The 14,959-nt window shown below is 46.8% G+C and overlaps 1 protein-coding gene across 4 annotated transcripts in view; it reads left to right on the forward strand.

The window, feature by feature from the left end:
• Positions 1–14,959, forward strand: part of TENM4 (teneurin transmembrane protein 4) — a gene marked incomplete at both ends in the record, with an annotated part of 385,043 nt that overhangs the window by 225,444 nt on the left and 144,640 nt on the right. For all 4 annotated transcript variants that reach the window (XM_082844520.1, XM_082844521.1, XM_082844522.1 and 1 more), the window contains 2 exons: positions 11,339–11,440; positions 13,388–13,582. In XM_082844520.1, coding sequence (XP_082700646.1) covers positions 11,339–11,440; positions 13,388–13,582 — 297 coding nt within the window. The remainder of the gene's footprint in view (positions 1–11,338; positions 11,441–13,387; positions 13,583–14,959) is intronic.

Consider the following 14,959-nt stretch of genomic DNA (forward strand, 5'->3'; position numbering starts at 1 on the left):
AGGCTGGAAACAGAAGTCCACTTGGAGGGCTGATGCCGTGGTTCAGGCCAGAGGTGATGCCGACCAGACATTGCCATTCTCCAAGCCAAGGCCAGGCCACCATGGGCCTAGGTGTCTAGATCATCTTTACATCATCCTTCTGTGCATTTTCAGACATGGCATGCAAGGGGGACTGAGGGGTTGGTTTTCTATGTGCTTTGTAAGCAGCGTCAAGCTTGGTGACAAGCCTGGATAAAAGATTGGAGAATAATTAGCAGTCCCCCCCCCCACCTCCTCAGAACCTTTTTCTGTTCCTCCATTGTCTGTCATCACAGAATAATTTAACACAAAGTGATGCTCATTAGATGGAACTCTCTAGCCAGCAGCCAAGATGAGCTTTTAAAAAACTGAAGAAAAAAAAAAAACACCAAAAAAACCCAAAATTGATTTCTTAAATAATTTGTTCCAAAGACAGACTTGACGTGGAGTTGGCCTGATATCAGCAGATCACTTCGTGGGAGCAGCAAAGATGATTCCCCTGGATCTGGCTCTCACCCGACCCCCATCTTGCCCAGGACTGCTTTGCATTTCAAAAAGCTGCCTATTCTTTAAGAGCTATTCAAACACTCCCTCCTGGAGGATCAAACCCTTCTCTTTGGAAGTGGTCCATGAATTCTTTTGCATTCTTGCATAGTTTAGATCTTTCAGTCCCCTCTGGCTTGTTTTTATAAACCTGTGTGCAAAAATCTCAGCCTTTCTTCCAGACCAGTGGTTCTCAAGGTGGTACCCAGACCAAGGGCATGAACATCACCTGGGACCCAGACCTATTAAATTGGAAACTCTGGGGGTACGGCCCAGCAATCCATGTTTTAACAAGCCTCCTCTCAGGGGACTGACACAGGATAAAGTTTGGAAAAAACTATGCTAGGGACAGGAGCAAGCAACATTTCCTGAGCACCTGTCATGTACCAGGTGTGTGTTTATACACACACACACACACACACACACACACACACACTGGTTTTATTTAATCTGTACAAGTGTGTAAGACAAACGATTTTTTCATTCCACAGATGAGTAAACTGAGACTCAGATAGTGACTTTCTCTAAGTCTCACCCTTAGAAGTAACAGAGTTGACATTTAGTCCCAGACCTGCCTGACTCCAAAGGCTCCTTTGGAGCCTTTCTACTGCTCCTTGAGAACAGGGACCACACTTCAGGTCCTCCTGATGGCATCAGCACAGTGGAACTAACAGAGACTTATTTGAATGAATTGTCAGTGAACAAATGATGGAACAATATTATTGCCCAAGTATGATACAGTGTGAGGGGCCAGAGCCACATTTTGATGTTTGAATGCTGGCAGGTATGTTTTAAAACCAGAATTTCAATTAACTAAACCAAATTAGGTACCATTTGGAATTTCCTGGCCCTGGCAGCATCCTTTGTGTCGTCCTCACTCTGTAACTGGAGGCAAAAGGAGTGGGATCGGCGTGTTTTCTTACTGGATTGGCAGTTGTGGTGTAGTCAAGGAATCCCTCAGTTAGGTGGGAGGAGAAATATAGATTTTAATTCTAGCCCTGTCACTTGTTAGCTGCAGGAACTTGAGCGAGTTCTCTGTGCCTTCGTGTTCCCATCTATAAAATGGGGAATAATAAAGAGCACCTTCCCTTCCTGCACAGAGCTATTGTAAGGATCAAATAAAACTATGCAACTGTATGCAGAAATGCTTTAAAAACATCCTGTCCTGCACTTGCCAGTTATCATCAAAGCCTGATAACTATCAGGTAGAGCTGATAAGGTTCAAGGCGAATGGATGTGTCAGGGTACTTTCAGTTGCCAGAAGCAAAAACACACTCAGCCCACCTCAAGGAAAGGCAGGTGTGGTGGTGAAGTAGTTTCAAAAAGGTTCACAGGGCTTGGGACTAAAATACGCACTGAGAAGCCTCTGGGAGCCCAGTCTGCTTCCCAGTCCCCGTCATTCTCTTCTTCTCATGGGCGGTGTGACCTCGTGCCTCTCTCTCAGCTCCCACTCCATTTACCTCTCCCAGCCAATAGGCCAGCTTCCTCTGCGCACTCAGGACTGCGTCCTCTGAACGTGGGCTCCTACCTGGCCAGAAGAACCTCCCCAGCCCCTCTCTTTCCATCATGTCTCTTGGCTTCCACTCTTTTGACCGGCTGTCGGATTCCCTGGGCACATTTGATTTCAAATACTAGAGTAGGACTCTGATTGGCCCAGAGCCTCTGTGCACCAGTCCACGTCATAGAGCGCTGAGCAGCCTATGAAATGACTCTCCTTGGGTCCCAGTCCAAGCAGCTGTGGCCGGTCATCTGTTCTACCTGTGCCTACTGCTTAGGCAGGAACTGTGGGCAGAGCCTCGCTCCTCAGAAGGAGCTGTGGGTGAAGGATGGATACATCTATAAAGGAAGGAAAACTGTATCCAAGCATGAGAACAAGCACGTCTCCTTGGAAGGCCCTTGTGCTCTTGAACAGCATGGCACTGGGCAGTGTCATCACCACTTGCCATGTGTCTCAGTGGCCTCCCTGGCATATGCTCACAGAGCATGGCCGCACACTACGCATGTGCAGAGTTCTCTGGGAAAGGCAGCAGAGCCAACTGTGGGGACTCCGGCATCTGTGAAAGCTGCTGCCAACAGCCCCGGGGAGAGAGGTAGGAGCTCTTAGCCAGAAGCAGCCAGTGAGGCACCTGCTCTGTATCCCCATCCCTGTGCCCTTGGCCTCAGTGACTCACTGGAGGCCCCTCTCACCCAGTACATTACAATGCGAGGCCAGTTATCTGAGGACACAGAGAGAGGTTTAAAAAGTTGGAGTCTGCCCTTAAAGGAGCAAACTTCCTTTCTCTCCCTCAGGCCATAAACATCATGATGATTTATTTTCTCATCTTTTTCATGTTAGTATAGTTTTCTAAGTAGTGACAATTTGATCTGATTCATTAGATCACAGGATCTTAGACCTGAAAGATCATCCAAGTCATCCACTGCACCGGGAAACTTCCTGAGCCAGAGGAGACACTCAATAAATGTTTGCTGAAGAAATTTAATGAATTTTGTAGATGAAGAGAAAGTTCCTGAGAGAAAAAGGGGACATGGCTAAGGTTGCCTCAGAAGGTAGTGGCAGGAGTAGGATGAGAACCCAAGTTTCTTATTCTTTTTTTTTATTACTGAAGTATAGTTGATTTACAGTGTTGTGTTAGTTTCAAGTGTACAGCAAAGCGACTCAGTTATACATATATATGTGCGTGTATATACACGTATATGTATTCTTCTTCAGATTATTTTCCATTATAGGTTATTACAAGACACTGAATGTAGTTCTCTGTGCTATACAGTAGGTCCTTATTGTTTATCTATTTTATATATAGTAGTTTGTATCTGCTAATCTCAAACTCGTAATTTATCCCTCCTCCCCCTTCCCCTTTGGTAACCAGTAATTTGTTTTCTGTCTGTGAGTCTATTTCTTTTTTAAAAAATTTTTATTGGAGTATAGTTGATTTACAATGTTGTGTTAGTTTCTGCTGTACAGCAAAGTGAATCAGTTATACATATACATATATCTACTCTTTTTTAGATTCTTTTCCCATATAGGTCATTACAGAGTATTGAGAAGAGTTCCCTGTGCTATACAGTATGTCCTTATTACTCATCTATTCTATATATAGTAGTGTGTATATGTCAATCCCAATCTCCCAATTTATTCCTCCCCCCTTTCCCCCCTGGTAACGATAAGTTTGTTTTCTACATCTGTGACCATTTCTGTTTTGTAAATAAGTTCATTTGTACCAATTTTTTAGATTCCACATGTAAGCAATATCATATGATATTATATTTGTCTTTCTCTGTCTGACTTAACTTCACTCACTATGACAATCTCTAGGTCCATCCATGTTGCTGCAAATGGCATTATTTCATTCTTTTTTATGGCTGAGTAATATTCCATTGTATATATGTACCACATCTTTATCCATTCTTCTGTCAATGGACATTTAGGTTGCTTCCAACCTATGAGTCTATTTCTGTTTTGTAAGTAAAGAACCCAAGTTTCTGGGCTTCCCTGGTGGTGCGGTGGTTGAGGGTCCGCCTGACGATGCAGGGGACGCAGGTTCGTGCCCCGGTCTGGGAAGATCCCACATGCGGGGGAGCGGCTGGGCCCGTGAGCCATGGCCACTGAGCCTGCGCGTCCAGAGCCTGTGGTCCACAACGGGAGAGGCCACAACAGTGAGAGGCCCGTGTACCGCAAAAAAAAAAAAAAAAAGAACCCAAGTTTCTTGATCCAATCCAGGCATGTTCCCTTACACCATGACTCATAGCACTGTGAGATTTCCGATTTGGAAGATGCTACACTGTCTACCTTTAATCTCCCTGCAATATCCCAGTCATTAATTTGCCCTCTCCTGCAGTACATCAGTGACTGAAAATATATGACCTGATAGCTCACATAGCCTGTTCATTTGGCCATTTAACTAACAAAGATTCATTTAAGACCTGCTTTGAGTCAAGGATGACTATTTACTAGAGATTCAGAGATGAATAACACATTTCCTGCCCTCATGAAGTTTACAATATTTAGGTAGATACATATACATCAACAGAAGATAACCCAACATAGTAAGTGGTATTCTCTTACAAAATTCTTTCTTCTTTCAAACCAACTCCATTGCCCAAGGACTATAGTCCTTACTTATTGGACCTAGGTCCAGTTATTAGGACCAAAACAAAAGTCTAATCCTTATTTCCCATAATAGCCCTTTAGTTATTTTTAAGCAGGGTTCATTCTCCCTTAGTAAGCTAAAGTCCCAACTCTCTCAAGAATTCTGTATTTGCAATGTGATTTCAAATTCTCTTAACCATCCGGTTGCTCTTCAATGAACATGCTCCAGTTTATCTTATTGGGCTCTTAAATGTGCCTCCCAGATGTGAACAGCTGAGCTCCAAATACGGTCTGAGAGTGCAATGCAAAGTTGAACTTCCTATCACTCCCTGCATTCTTCTAGACATTGCACATCTAAAAACATAGGACAAGGAAACAGCAGCTTTGCTGGCCACCAGCTGTTCTCTTGAGTCTGACTGTTGTGCCGTGTCCATGACCCTGACCTCTTTCCTCCATTGCACTCCGGCTTAGCTTCTCAATACAACAAACATTACTGAGGACTTGCCTCTTTGGAGAACCAGACATAATGCATGTCTTCAAGGAGCTCACAGTCTCATTGGTGAAATTTGGTTTGCCCCCAAAGAAATAATTAACAAAGAACCAAGACTGAATATAATCAAGGGAACAGTCTTTTTCTTAGATCCCTCCTTGGAGCTGCTCTTAATGGTGGTTGGTAGACTTCTGGGGTAGGACTGAAAAGAGATCTCCCAGTTCAAATGCCAGTGCAGAACTGGCTTCAAGCCCAGGCTGTCAGAGGCTTTGTCAGATTTTTGTCATTGCACTGACCTAGACTGTTGCAGACTGAAGGCCTTTGAATCCCATCATCTGCAAAGAAAGCTGGGGTACCTACAGACTGACGCCTCACAGGCCACAGAACAGCTTTCCAGCACCTGCACCCGCCCAGTGCCAAACTGGAGTGCACGGGGGGAAAGTTCGTTCTGATGTTGTCCTGAGCTGGCCTGTGTTTGGGCTTCTGGGAGACAACAGGTTTAGTTTGCTTTGACAGTGCTTCTTCCCCAGGAGGAAATTTACCCAAATATCCTGCTGTCATCACGTTCAGCACATTGCTCGTTTGCGTTTCTGTTTTTACTGTGGAGAGTTTCTGTGTGTTTCGTGTGTGTATGTGTGTTTACCCCCCAGGAACCCATATTGCCTTGTTTGCATTCATTAGACCAAGTTCGTGTGCTGTTGTGGTTCACAAACGGAAAGCATGTGTGACCTTCCTTAAAACCAAACTACCAACTCTGCCAAGTCCTGGGCAAACCTCTTTACATGCACAGCGTAGCACTATTTGCCTTCAAAGTAACCCTCTGAGGTGGGTGCTATTATTAACCCCATTTCACAGATGAAGAAACTGATGTTTAGAGATGCCTTGTCCATAGGGCTCATAGCTAGTATGGGACTGGATCCCATATTTTGGTCCAGGCCATATACCACAAACTTTGGCTGCAGATAGAACTTGGTTCACCTACCAGATTCACCCTTACAGCTGTGTGACCTTGAGAAAGTGACTTCAGCTCTCAGTCTCCATGTGAGACTGTGAAATGGTGGCAAAAGTACCTAATTCTCGTAATTACAAGGAATACATTAGAATATATGATAGACCTTTCACAGTTCCATTTGAGGGAATGAAAGGGTCTCTGTCAGAGTAACTGTAGAATTAACACCCAGCTTTGCTGTCTGGTTTGTTTCCCTCTCTTCTTTTGGTTGTCGACAACAAACCCAGCCCCGGCTTCAGGATCAAAGGGGATGTAATAGATGTAACCTAGAGTATAAATTTCACCAGCTGTAGACAAGACGATGTATCCAGTCATCCAATGGGCTGTTCTGGAGTCCATGTTCCTTCCTTCTCGCCTGAAGCATTAGCATCCATCCTCCTACAGAGAAGCCAAAAGGAGGCATCAAAGAGTACATCTCTCTTGGCAATAGGTAGACCTTGGCTCTATAAACAAGTGCTTCCAAAAAGTTGCCAACGTCCACTGTTACAGCTTAAGGAGAGACAAGAGAAGCAGAGGGAGGAGCTGTAGGTAGCTAGCGCGGGCTTTTATTAGCTGGGACACATCACAGGCGAGCAGTACATGGAGGAGGCGCTGGGGGAGGCGGGGGGATAAGTGCTGGGTGAGCAGAAAAGAGAGACAAGGATGGCTAGTGGGCTCTGACCTCACTCACAACTGGTTCCTTCTGTCTTTGGTGCTGGAATTCAACCTCAGGCTCCATCACTGCAAAGGTTTGCCTGCTCAGAGCAGGGCACGAAGCAGGTGTGCCCACACCACAGTGAGCTAATAAAGGAGAAAGGCCTCCTCTCCCCTTCTCGTATAACTGCCCCTGTGAAACTGGAGTCCAGTAGGCAATTACACTGCCCAGTAGTCCTCCTTCAGGCAGAATTTCCCTCTGTGGTCTCTCCTTGTTTCCTGCAAAAACGAGGCTCCGGGATTTCAAATAAGAAAAGCAGAAGGTGGCAAATGAAGGCAGGCTTTCCCAGACATCAGCCCTAGACTCAGGAGGACATACTTACCAACTGTGATCATCGTTCACCTTGACGTGGCGATGCTAATGATCTGTCTCTGGGAAAGCGTGGTGAGCAGACAAAGTGAGGCACTGCTGTGGCTTCACCAAAGGCCTCTATAGTTTCCCGTCTCCCGTGTTTTCTCCAGGAAGGACCGTTGTTGTCTTTTCTTCCTTCTGCAGATGCCCCTTTGTATTTCGAGCAATATTTTGGTCAACATCCAGAGAACACGCCCACTCAGAACACATGTCCAGAGAATGAGCTCAGGAAACATTTAAATTCTGCATTCCAATATTGATGGAAGGAAAAACAAGTTCCTGAAAATCAAATTTCCTAGCAGAACACACTGTTGTGATAGAAAAGCAAAAGCTGGGGGGAAAGGCCCCTGTTTTCTACCATACCATACACCCAATTATGAAAACCAGTTATTTACAGGCAGCTGAATTTTTCATTCAGATCTGAGCAGATCTACGGTACACCTTGTACTACATGAAGGCAGCTGCAGTGTGAACATGAGCAAAGCAGGAAGGAACTATAGGGGGAAGAAACTCACCAGACACTAATTGAAAACATAACATGTTTATGCGATAAAGTTCACACTTCTCCCAAGCTAGTGAGTGTCACTTCTGTACTAGCATTTAGCATAGAGATATCTGGTCACTGGAGACTCATTATTTGTAGGATTCCAAGTGGACCCCAAGTAGTTGAAATCCTTCCAAGTGGAAGAAAAACTATATACAAAAACATTTCATCAAAAAGAAATATTCTCCAAATGTCTCTACTTCCATGTTGCTGTTGTAAAATTATTCCACATCTCCTAAAACTTCTGACACCAGCAGCCTGGGGCAAGTTTTGTAGCAAACAGGCTTCTATTCTGTCAGATACAGCAACCAACATGATACTCAGTCACAGAAAATATATGTGCCTTACTTTTTCACTAGGAAGACTTTTTGAATTAACAGGTTTTTGTCTTACAGACTTCATAAATCAAAATCTAGAAAGTGTGTGACACTTACCTGCAACTGATCCTATTAAAAACACAGCTGGAAAAGAAAAAAGAAAGAAAGATTAGAAAAAAAGAGAGAGAAAGGAAAAAGAAAAAGAAAAAAAACACAGCTGGAAAAGAAAAAAGAAAGATTAAAAAAAAAGAGAGAAAGGAAAAAGAAAAAGAAAAAAAACACAGCTGGAAATTATGGTACTTGTATGAGGAGACATATTTTATACCACTGGGTTTGAGAAGGCCTAGACCATAGAATTTTAGATCTGGGAGGGATCTCTGAGAACATCTAGCCAAATTCTTTCAGGGACAGCATCAAACATTTACTGAGACCCTTCTTTGGACACCAGGGCAAATGTGTAAGTGAATATACTTGGTTTCTGTCCTCAAGGATGTCCTGTCCTCACAGTCAACAGTGTTGCCTATCTGGTGCTTTAATAGGGGTGATGGAAAAAGTCCCAGGAGTATCTTAGCCTGTTTAAGAAATGAGGAAGTCTTGTCAGAGGAGGTGACATTTGAGGAAACAGGTGCAGGAAGATCGAGTGCTGTGGCCAAGGTCCCAGAGCCCTTCAGTAGCAGAACAAGAGCTAAAAGCAGGCTTTCTGCCTCTCTGTCCTGTACTCCTTCTGCAAGACTGCAGGTAGAACCCACCCTCCATTTGTGCCATTAGCCAGTAGCCTAAAGAGAAAATAATCTTGCCTTAAACTTTACTCAAAATTCTTATTGTTAAAAGAATATTCAGAAGGAAATGTCCGAAGTCATTCTCTATAAAAACAGTGTTTCGGAAGCCACTCCTAACATAGAGGCTTTAGGGACTTAAAGGCATATGGGTTCTCCCAGGCAAAGCCAATGGAGAGCAGAGATGCTCAGGGCCCTGGCTCGTGAGCCTCATTCTGCCAGGTCCCAGACAGCTTCAGACTCCCTGAAATGAGAACACAGGCTAGACTAGGCCCTCGCGTTCTTAACTCTGTGTTAGTGTCGTATGCTGCTCAGGATAGCAGAGGGACAGCGCGCAAGGGGAATTTTCCACCCGCTCACAAAAAGAAGCATACATCTGAACCCTTTTCCCAAATGTTTTCAGTCTTTTCCAAGTTGATAACGGCAGACAACTGGGAAAAGACCTTTTTGGGAAATGCACCATGCTGTGAGCACCTCAAAATCCCCCCACCTTTCCCCCACCTATCCACACTCAAGCCATTTTTCAAGCTCACCTCCTCCAAGAAGCCTTCCCTCTGCTAGTTTTACCCCATATCAGCTGCCATTGCATTGCCCTAAGTGATTTCCTGGATTTAAGGCTTGATGCCCTGTCTGGACACCTTTTCTGCAAGATGCTTATAGAATTTTAGAACAGGAAGCAGTCCTGGGAATCATCTCTGCTATCACCTTCATTTCACATATGAGGAAGGTGAGACCCAGAGAGGGGAAGGAAGTTACTTTAGGTCACCCAGCATGATTCTAGAAGGATGGGCCCCAGAACCAGGTCTCCTTACCTCTAGGCAGAGCTTCCACGCCCCGTGCTGCTGCCTGGGTGACAGCTGTTATCCCAGTCTCCCAGTTAAGCCACAACTTTCCTGTAGGTAAGACTCATGTCTCATATGGTGACATCTCATTTAACAGAGGTCTTAGTCTTGGCTTCATGACTTACACTTGGGAGCTAAGACAACAGGTTGAGTCTTTAGCTCTGCCCCACTGCACTAACCTTTTCTCTGCTTTAACTTGACTCTGCTGACTCTCTCGGAGACCTTGGGTGAGTCACTGCCCTCCCTATGGGTCTCAGTTTCCTTCTCTATTGAATGAGACTATTAGACTAGGTGGTCTCTTCAATCCCTTCAAGCTCTGAAAGTCCTAGAATTCGCTGCCTTCCAACTGGTCCTTTGCTGTCTTCAGGACTGGCCTCACTGGCCCACACATCTGCCTTGTTCATCCCTGGCTTCTGCTGAAGAGTTAGTTCCTTTAAGGCCCAGATAGCATAGCATCATTGAAGAAGACCAGGGGTTGGAGTCCAGAGGCCTGGGTTCAGATGTGGCATCCATGATTTAGTATCTCCAGGGCCTTCAGCAAGTCCCTTCATCTCTCTATCAGCCTCCTCATCTTGTCATTTCTTTGTTGTTTGTAAAATAGGAATATTGATACATGCTTGAAGATTTCGTGACAGTGAACTGAAATAACCTTTGTGGAAATACGTGGCACAAAGAAGGCATTCAGGATGTAGTGGCTTCTTCCTTTATTCCATGTCCAGCATTATTGAGAAACGAGCTGTTCCAAATAAAGACTTCCTAGATAACAGGTTGACTAACTGGAGCTACAAAACATTGATTAGTTTTTTACTAAAGTCTCTCTGAAATGAATCCTATATTTCCTTGGCATGTCACATAGACGATACCGAATGTACAATGTTAGGACGAATTAGAGACAGTAGCATCGCTGCAGAAGGTGGGCACTGATTGGCAATGCTGGGGATGCAGGTACGGCAAAGGGAATGTGAAGGAAAACTCTGACGCATTTGGAAAGAGCTTGGATTTTTTCATTGCGGCAGATGGGGGCCCATTGAAGGGTTTTAAGTCAGAGAATGACAGGATCAGATTGTTTCAGAGAGATGGCTCAGGCTGCTGGGTGGTGAATGAATCAGGGGGAGAGGGGGAGAGGACTCTGAGAGGCCAGCCATGAGGCCGTTGTGTGAGCCCCGGTGAGAGATGCTGGGGCCTGGACTGATAGATGGAGAATCAGAAGTGGGAAGAGACAGATTTGCAAATCCCCAGTAGCTTTATGAAAAAACAAATTCATGGAGCCTCAGCCCATTATGAGAAAAATGTAAAACATAGAAGAGTGTCAAGAAGACCCCAAGAATCTCCCCCATAACCCAGCCTCCAAAGATAACCACTAATGGGTTAAACTATTTTCTCCCAATGTTTGTAGCTGAAAAATTTCTACTGCATTTGTAGATACAAAGTTGATTTATAAAACATTGGTTTAGGCACACATTTTCCCAAACACGTCTCTTAACGTCGGTTGAGATGTACCTCAGTAAGAGTAAATACATCATTTTTAACTTTATTGATTCCTTTCACTGACTGGGCCAGAAGCACTCAAATGTGTGGGTCCTAGTTAACCTGAGGCTGGATTCCCAGGCCCTCTGTTTGGGTAAAGAAGCTTCCGTTTGCAACTCTGTTTCTCTTTTCTCCCACAGAATCCGTGGATAACTGCCCCAGCAACTGCTACGGCAATGGCGACTGCATCTCTGGGACCTGCCATTGCTTCCTGGGCTTCCTGGGCCCTGACTGCGGTCGAGGTGAGAACCCCGCTTGTGGGCTTACAAGGTCCACCCTGCGACCCCGTGGGCAGTTCAGGTCCCACTTCTCCGAGCAAGCGCAGAAATCCAGGCCAGCTCCTGCCTCCTGTGAGAAGGGCTCCCAAGAGCCAGTCCTCTGAAGCCCTGAGAGGGAGGTCCGCAGGCAGAGCCCTGACCCAGCCGTGTTTTCCGTGGGTGCATGACTGGGGAGGTCAGGAAGGAAGGGCAGCCACAGGGAACCCCATGTCCATTGTGAGAACAGGAGGAGCGGCCATGGGGGTTCTTTTAAAAAGTAGATTTCCCCTTGGGGGACCGATCGGCCTTTTGCCGAGCATCTTGGACGTTTGTCTTTAGCGAGTTGGTTTGTCTCTGACCTCGTGGAAGGGCCTGAGCTGCTGCTCCAGTTCCTACCATCTAACAGTGCAGGCAGAGTCTTGACGGGGCCACCAAGGGGAGGGACTGGGAGGTGAGGCTGCCCTTCTCCACACAGGACACTAATGTGGCCTCCTGTTCGGGCACGTACGATGCTAATGGTCACCACTACAGGGAGAGTTTAAAGGCTGCCCGTGATCTGCCTGTGCCTTTGGCCTTCATTTCTGTCCTGGAAGAATTAACGAGGAAAATGCCAGGGCAGATCTGTACTCCCGAGAATTGGGCACTCCTCTTGGGGAAACTAAAATGGCCCTTTCCTCTGGTTTCTCTACCTCTTCCCTCATTCAACAGGCATTTGCTTAGTGCCCTTCAGGGCTTGGTCCTGTGCTGGACACTGAGGTTACAACACGTAGCAAGACCCAAGCCCAGGACCTCTCAGTCTGGGAGACAGACAGGGAAATAGACGATGACAAAGCAGTGATAAGTGAAGTACACCTAGAGCGAGGTTAGATGCGGGGAACATCTGTCAGCATGAAAGGGTCTTTGCTTGGATGGAATGAGGACCAGTAAAGGCTCCCCAGATGGGGTGACACTGGAACTAAGACGAGATGTTCATTGGTGGAAGGCAGAGATGGTTTTCCAGGCCGAGGAAACGGCGCCCTCCAAATGCCACGCCGTGGTGCTGCCATGGGGATTCTGCTTGTTCTTCCTGACGTGAAATAGACCCAGTGTGAGACAGCAGAGCCAGCGGCCTTGAGGAAGCACAGCAATTACCTGCTGAGTGTTTTAAAAAGGAAAAAAGCCAGGTGGGAGCAGGGGGAAGGTGGTGCAGAGAGAAGAGTCATACCTTCTAACAAGAATTAGTGTCTCATCCCATATGCACTTAAAGTTAAGAGTCATGTATAAAGCAGCCTTAGTGTGTCTCAGTAAGGCTGGTAGGTACTTACAGCACAGTGCAATGTAATTTATTTTTATATAGTGTCCTTCGTACAGACGATCACAAAACCCTTTACACTAAGTGGCAAAATGGAAAGATAATACTTTAAAGAGCCAGGTTGGGCTCAGCTATTCTCTTATGGGGGCAGCGGCGTGTGGGACTCGAGTGGAGACCTGAAAGGCAAGGAAAGCTGAGATTGGCTGGGTTAAAGATGATAGTAAGTGGCCCTGCACGTGAGGAATGGGGAAGCGAAATGCAGTGCTACTAGGAGGGGGGTGCTGGAGGAGGGATGCGGGGAGGGCAGGAGGCCCAGCTGTCTTTTCCAGTGAGCCCAAGGACCAGACTGAAGCCTCCTATCTAAGGATGCTGGTGACCACCGTGCAGCACCAGTAACGTGAGGGGGACGGGGGGAAAGCAGCGTTCAGTGGGCACCAACTGTGCCAGGCCCTGCACTGTACACCTTCCCCTACGATTCCTGATGTGTTTTAACTGGAGTGAAATAAAGCAAGAGAAGCAAACAGATGGACACACGTGGGAATTGTGGCAAAGCAGCTGAAGCCCAGGGGAGAAGGGGACAGAGGCCAGATGGGGTGCGTGGGGCGTGGACTCAGGCCAGGCCTCCCACGCTGTCTCTGCAGCCTCCTGCCCCGTGCTCTGCAGTGGGAACGGCCAGTACATGAAGGGCAGGTGCCTGTGCCACAGCGGCTGGAAGGGCGCCGAGTGCGACGTGCCCACCAACCAGTGCATCGACGTGGCCTGCAGTAACCACGGCACCTGCATCATGGGCACCTGCATCTGCAACCCCGGCTACAAGGGCGAGAACTGCGAGGAAGGTAAGACCTGCGGGCAAGCAGCTCGGCACCTCGCTGTGAGACAGAGGCCAGCAGGCAGGGCCACGAGGGCATCCAGGGAGCAGAGGGAGCCTCCTGAGCGGCCCTGTGACCCCCCCACCCCCAAGCCAGGACGCCTTTGGCAACAGTCACTAACCTAAAGGGAGAAGACAGACGAACGAGGGTCCTGCTCAGCGAGGGGAAGAGAAGCGTGTGTATTGAGCACTTCCTGCATGCAAGCCTCTGTGCTAAAAGCCTGGTGTCATTTAGCTTCAAACCCCAGCAGGGAAGGGGAATCATCTCCCTTTTATAGTTGAGGAAACTGAGACTCAGGCAGTCAAATGACTTGCCCAAGGTCCCATGGCTGGTAGATGGCAGAGCCAGGTTGGAGCCCAGGCTTTCTGGCTCCGTAGCCTGAGCTCGCTCTCCTCCCCCTTAAGTTCCTCTGCTCTCCATTTCTGAAGTGTGAGTCTGTTGTAGACCTCCATACACTGCCTTCCACAGTCTCACTCCTGTGTGTGTGTGTGTGTGTGTGTGTGTGTGTGTGTGTGTTCATGTTTGTGGCTCTTAGGTGCTCATAAATGTGTCTCCCTCCTTCATAAAGTAAACATATGCCTGTGCAGATCGAGGCTAGGAAGTGAACTGCTGACTTAAGGGTGACATCAGTTCTTCCCGAGAAAACCTAACCAGGTGAGATAAGTAAATACTTCTATCTCACAAAGAACCTGAGGCCCAGGGAAGGGCAGCGACACGCCCATAGTCATAGCACTAACTGATGGCAGGGCTGGAATTCAGTCCAGGTCTTCTCACCTCAGACATGGTACTCTTTCCTCCTGACCACATGGGATTTCCCGATGAAAGGAGGGGTCTTCTCACAAGCAATAGAGAGTAGCCATCGGGAGTGCACACTCCGGAATTAGATGTAGGTTTGAGTCCTCGTTCTGCCACTTACTGGCCTCAGTTCCCTCATGTGTCAAATGGGAGTTCCTTCCTCAGAGGGTCGTTGTGAGGACGAGATTAAATGACCCACGTGAAGCACGTAGCTCAGTGTCTGCCACATAGGAAATGCTCCCAAAATGTTAGCTCTTATATCATTAGCATCATTCTGGGGTCTATTGAAGCACATTTCTTGTTTCACCGCACTCACTGTATCCAGGGTCTTTTGAAATGGATGGACTTTGAAACTGATGGACGATGTTAGTAGTCATTACCTCCCACTGTCCACCGTCTAGGGCCCTGGCACCTTCTCCAGCGGGTGGAGGAGGCTCCAAGGAGAGCTAGTCTTCTAACCCACTGGGGATTTAATGAGTATCCCCTCCTCAAGGCATCATTTCCCCTAAAAAATGAGAGAATATAATGGGCCCATTTTAAAAGAGTGGG

This window comes from Leucopleurus acutus (assembly GCF_964270905.1).
Source record: "Leucopleurus acutus genome assembly, chromosome: 8".
NCBI classification, from domain to species: domain Eukaryota; kingdom Metazoa; phylum Chordata; class Mammalia; order Artiodactyla; family Delphinidae; genus Leucopleurus; species Leucopleurus acutus.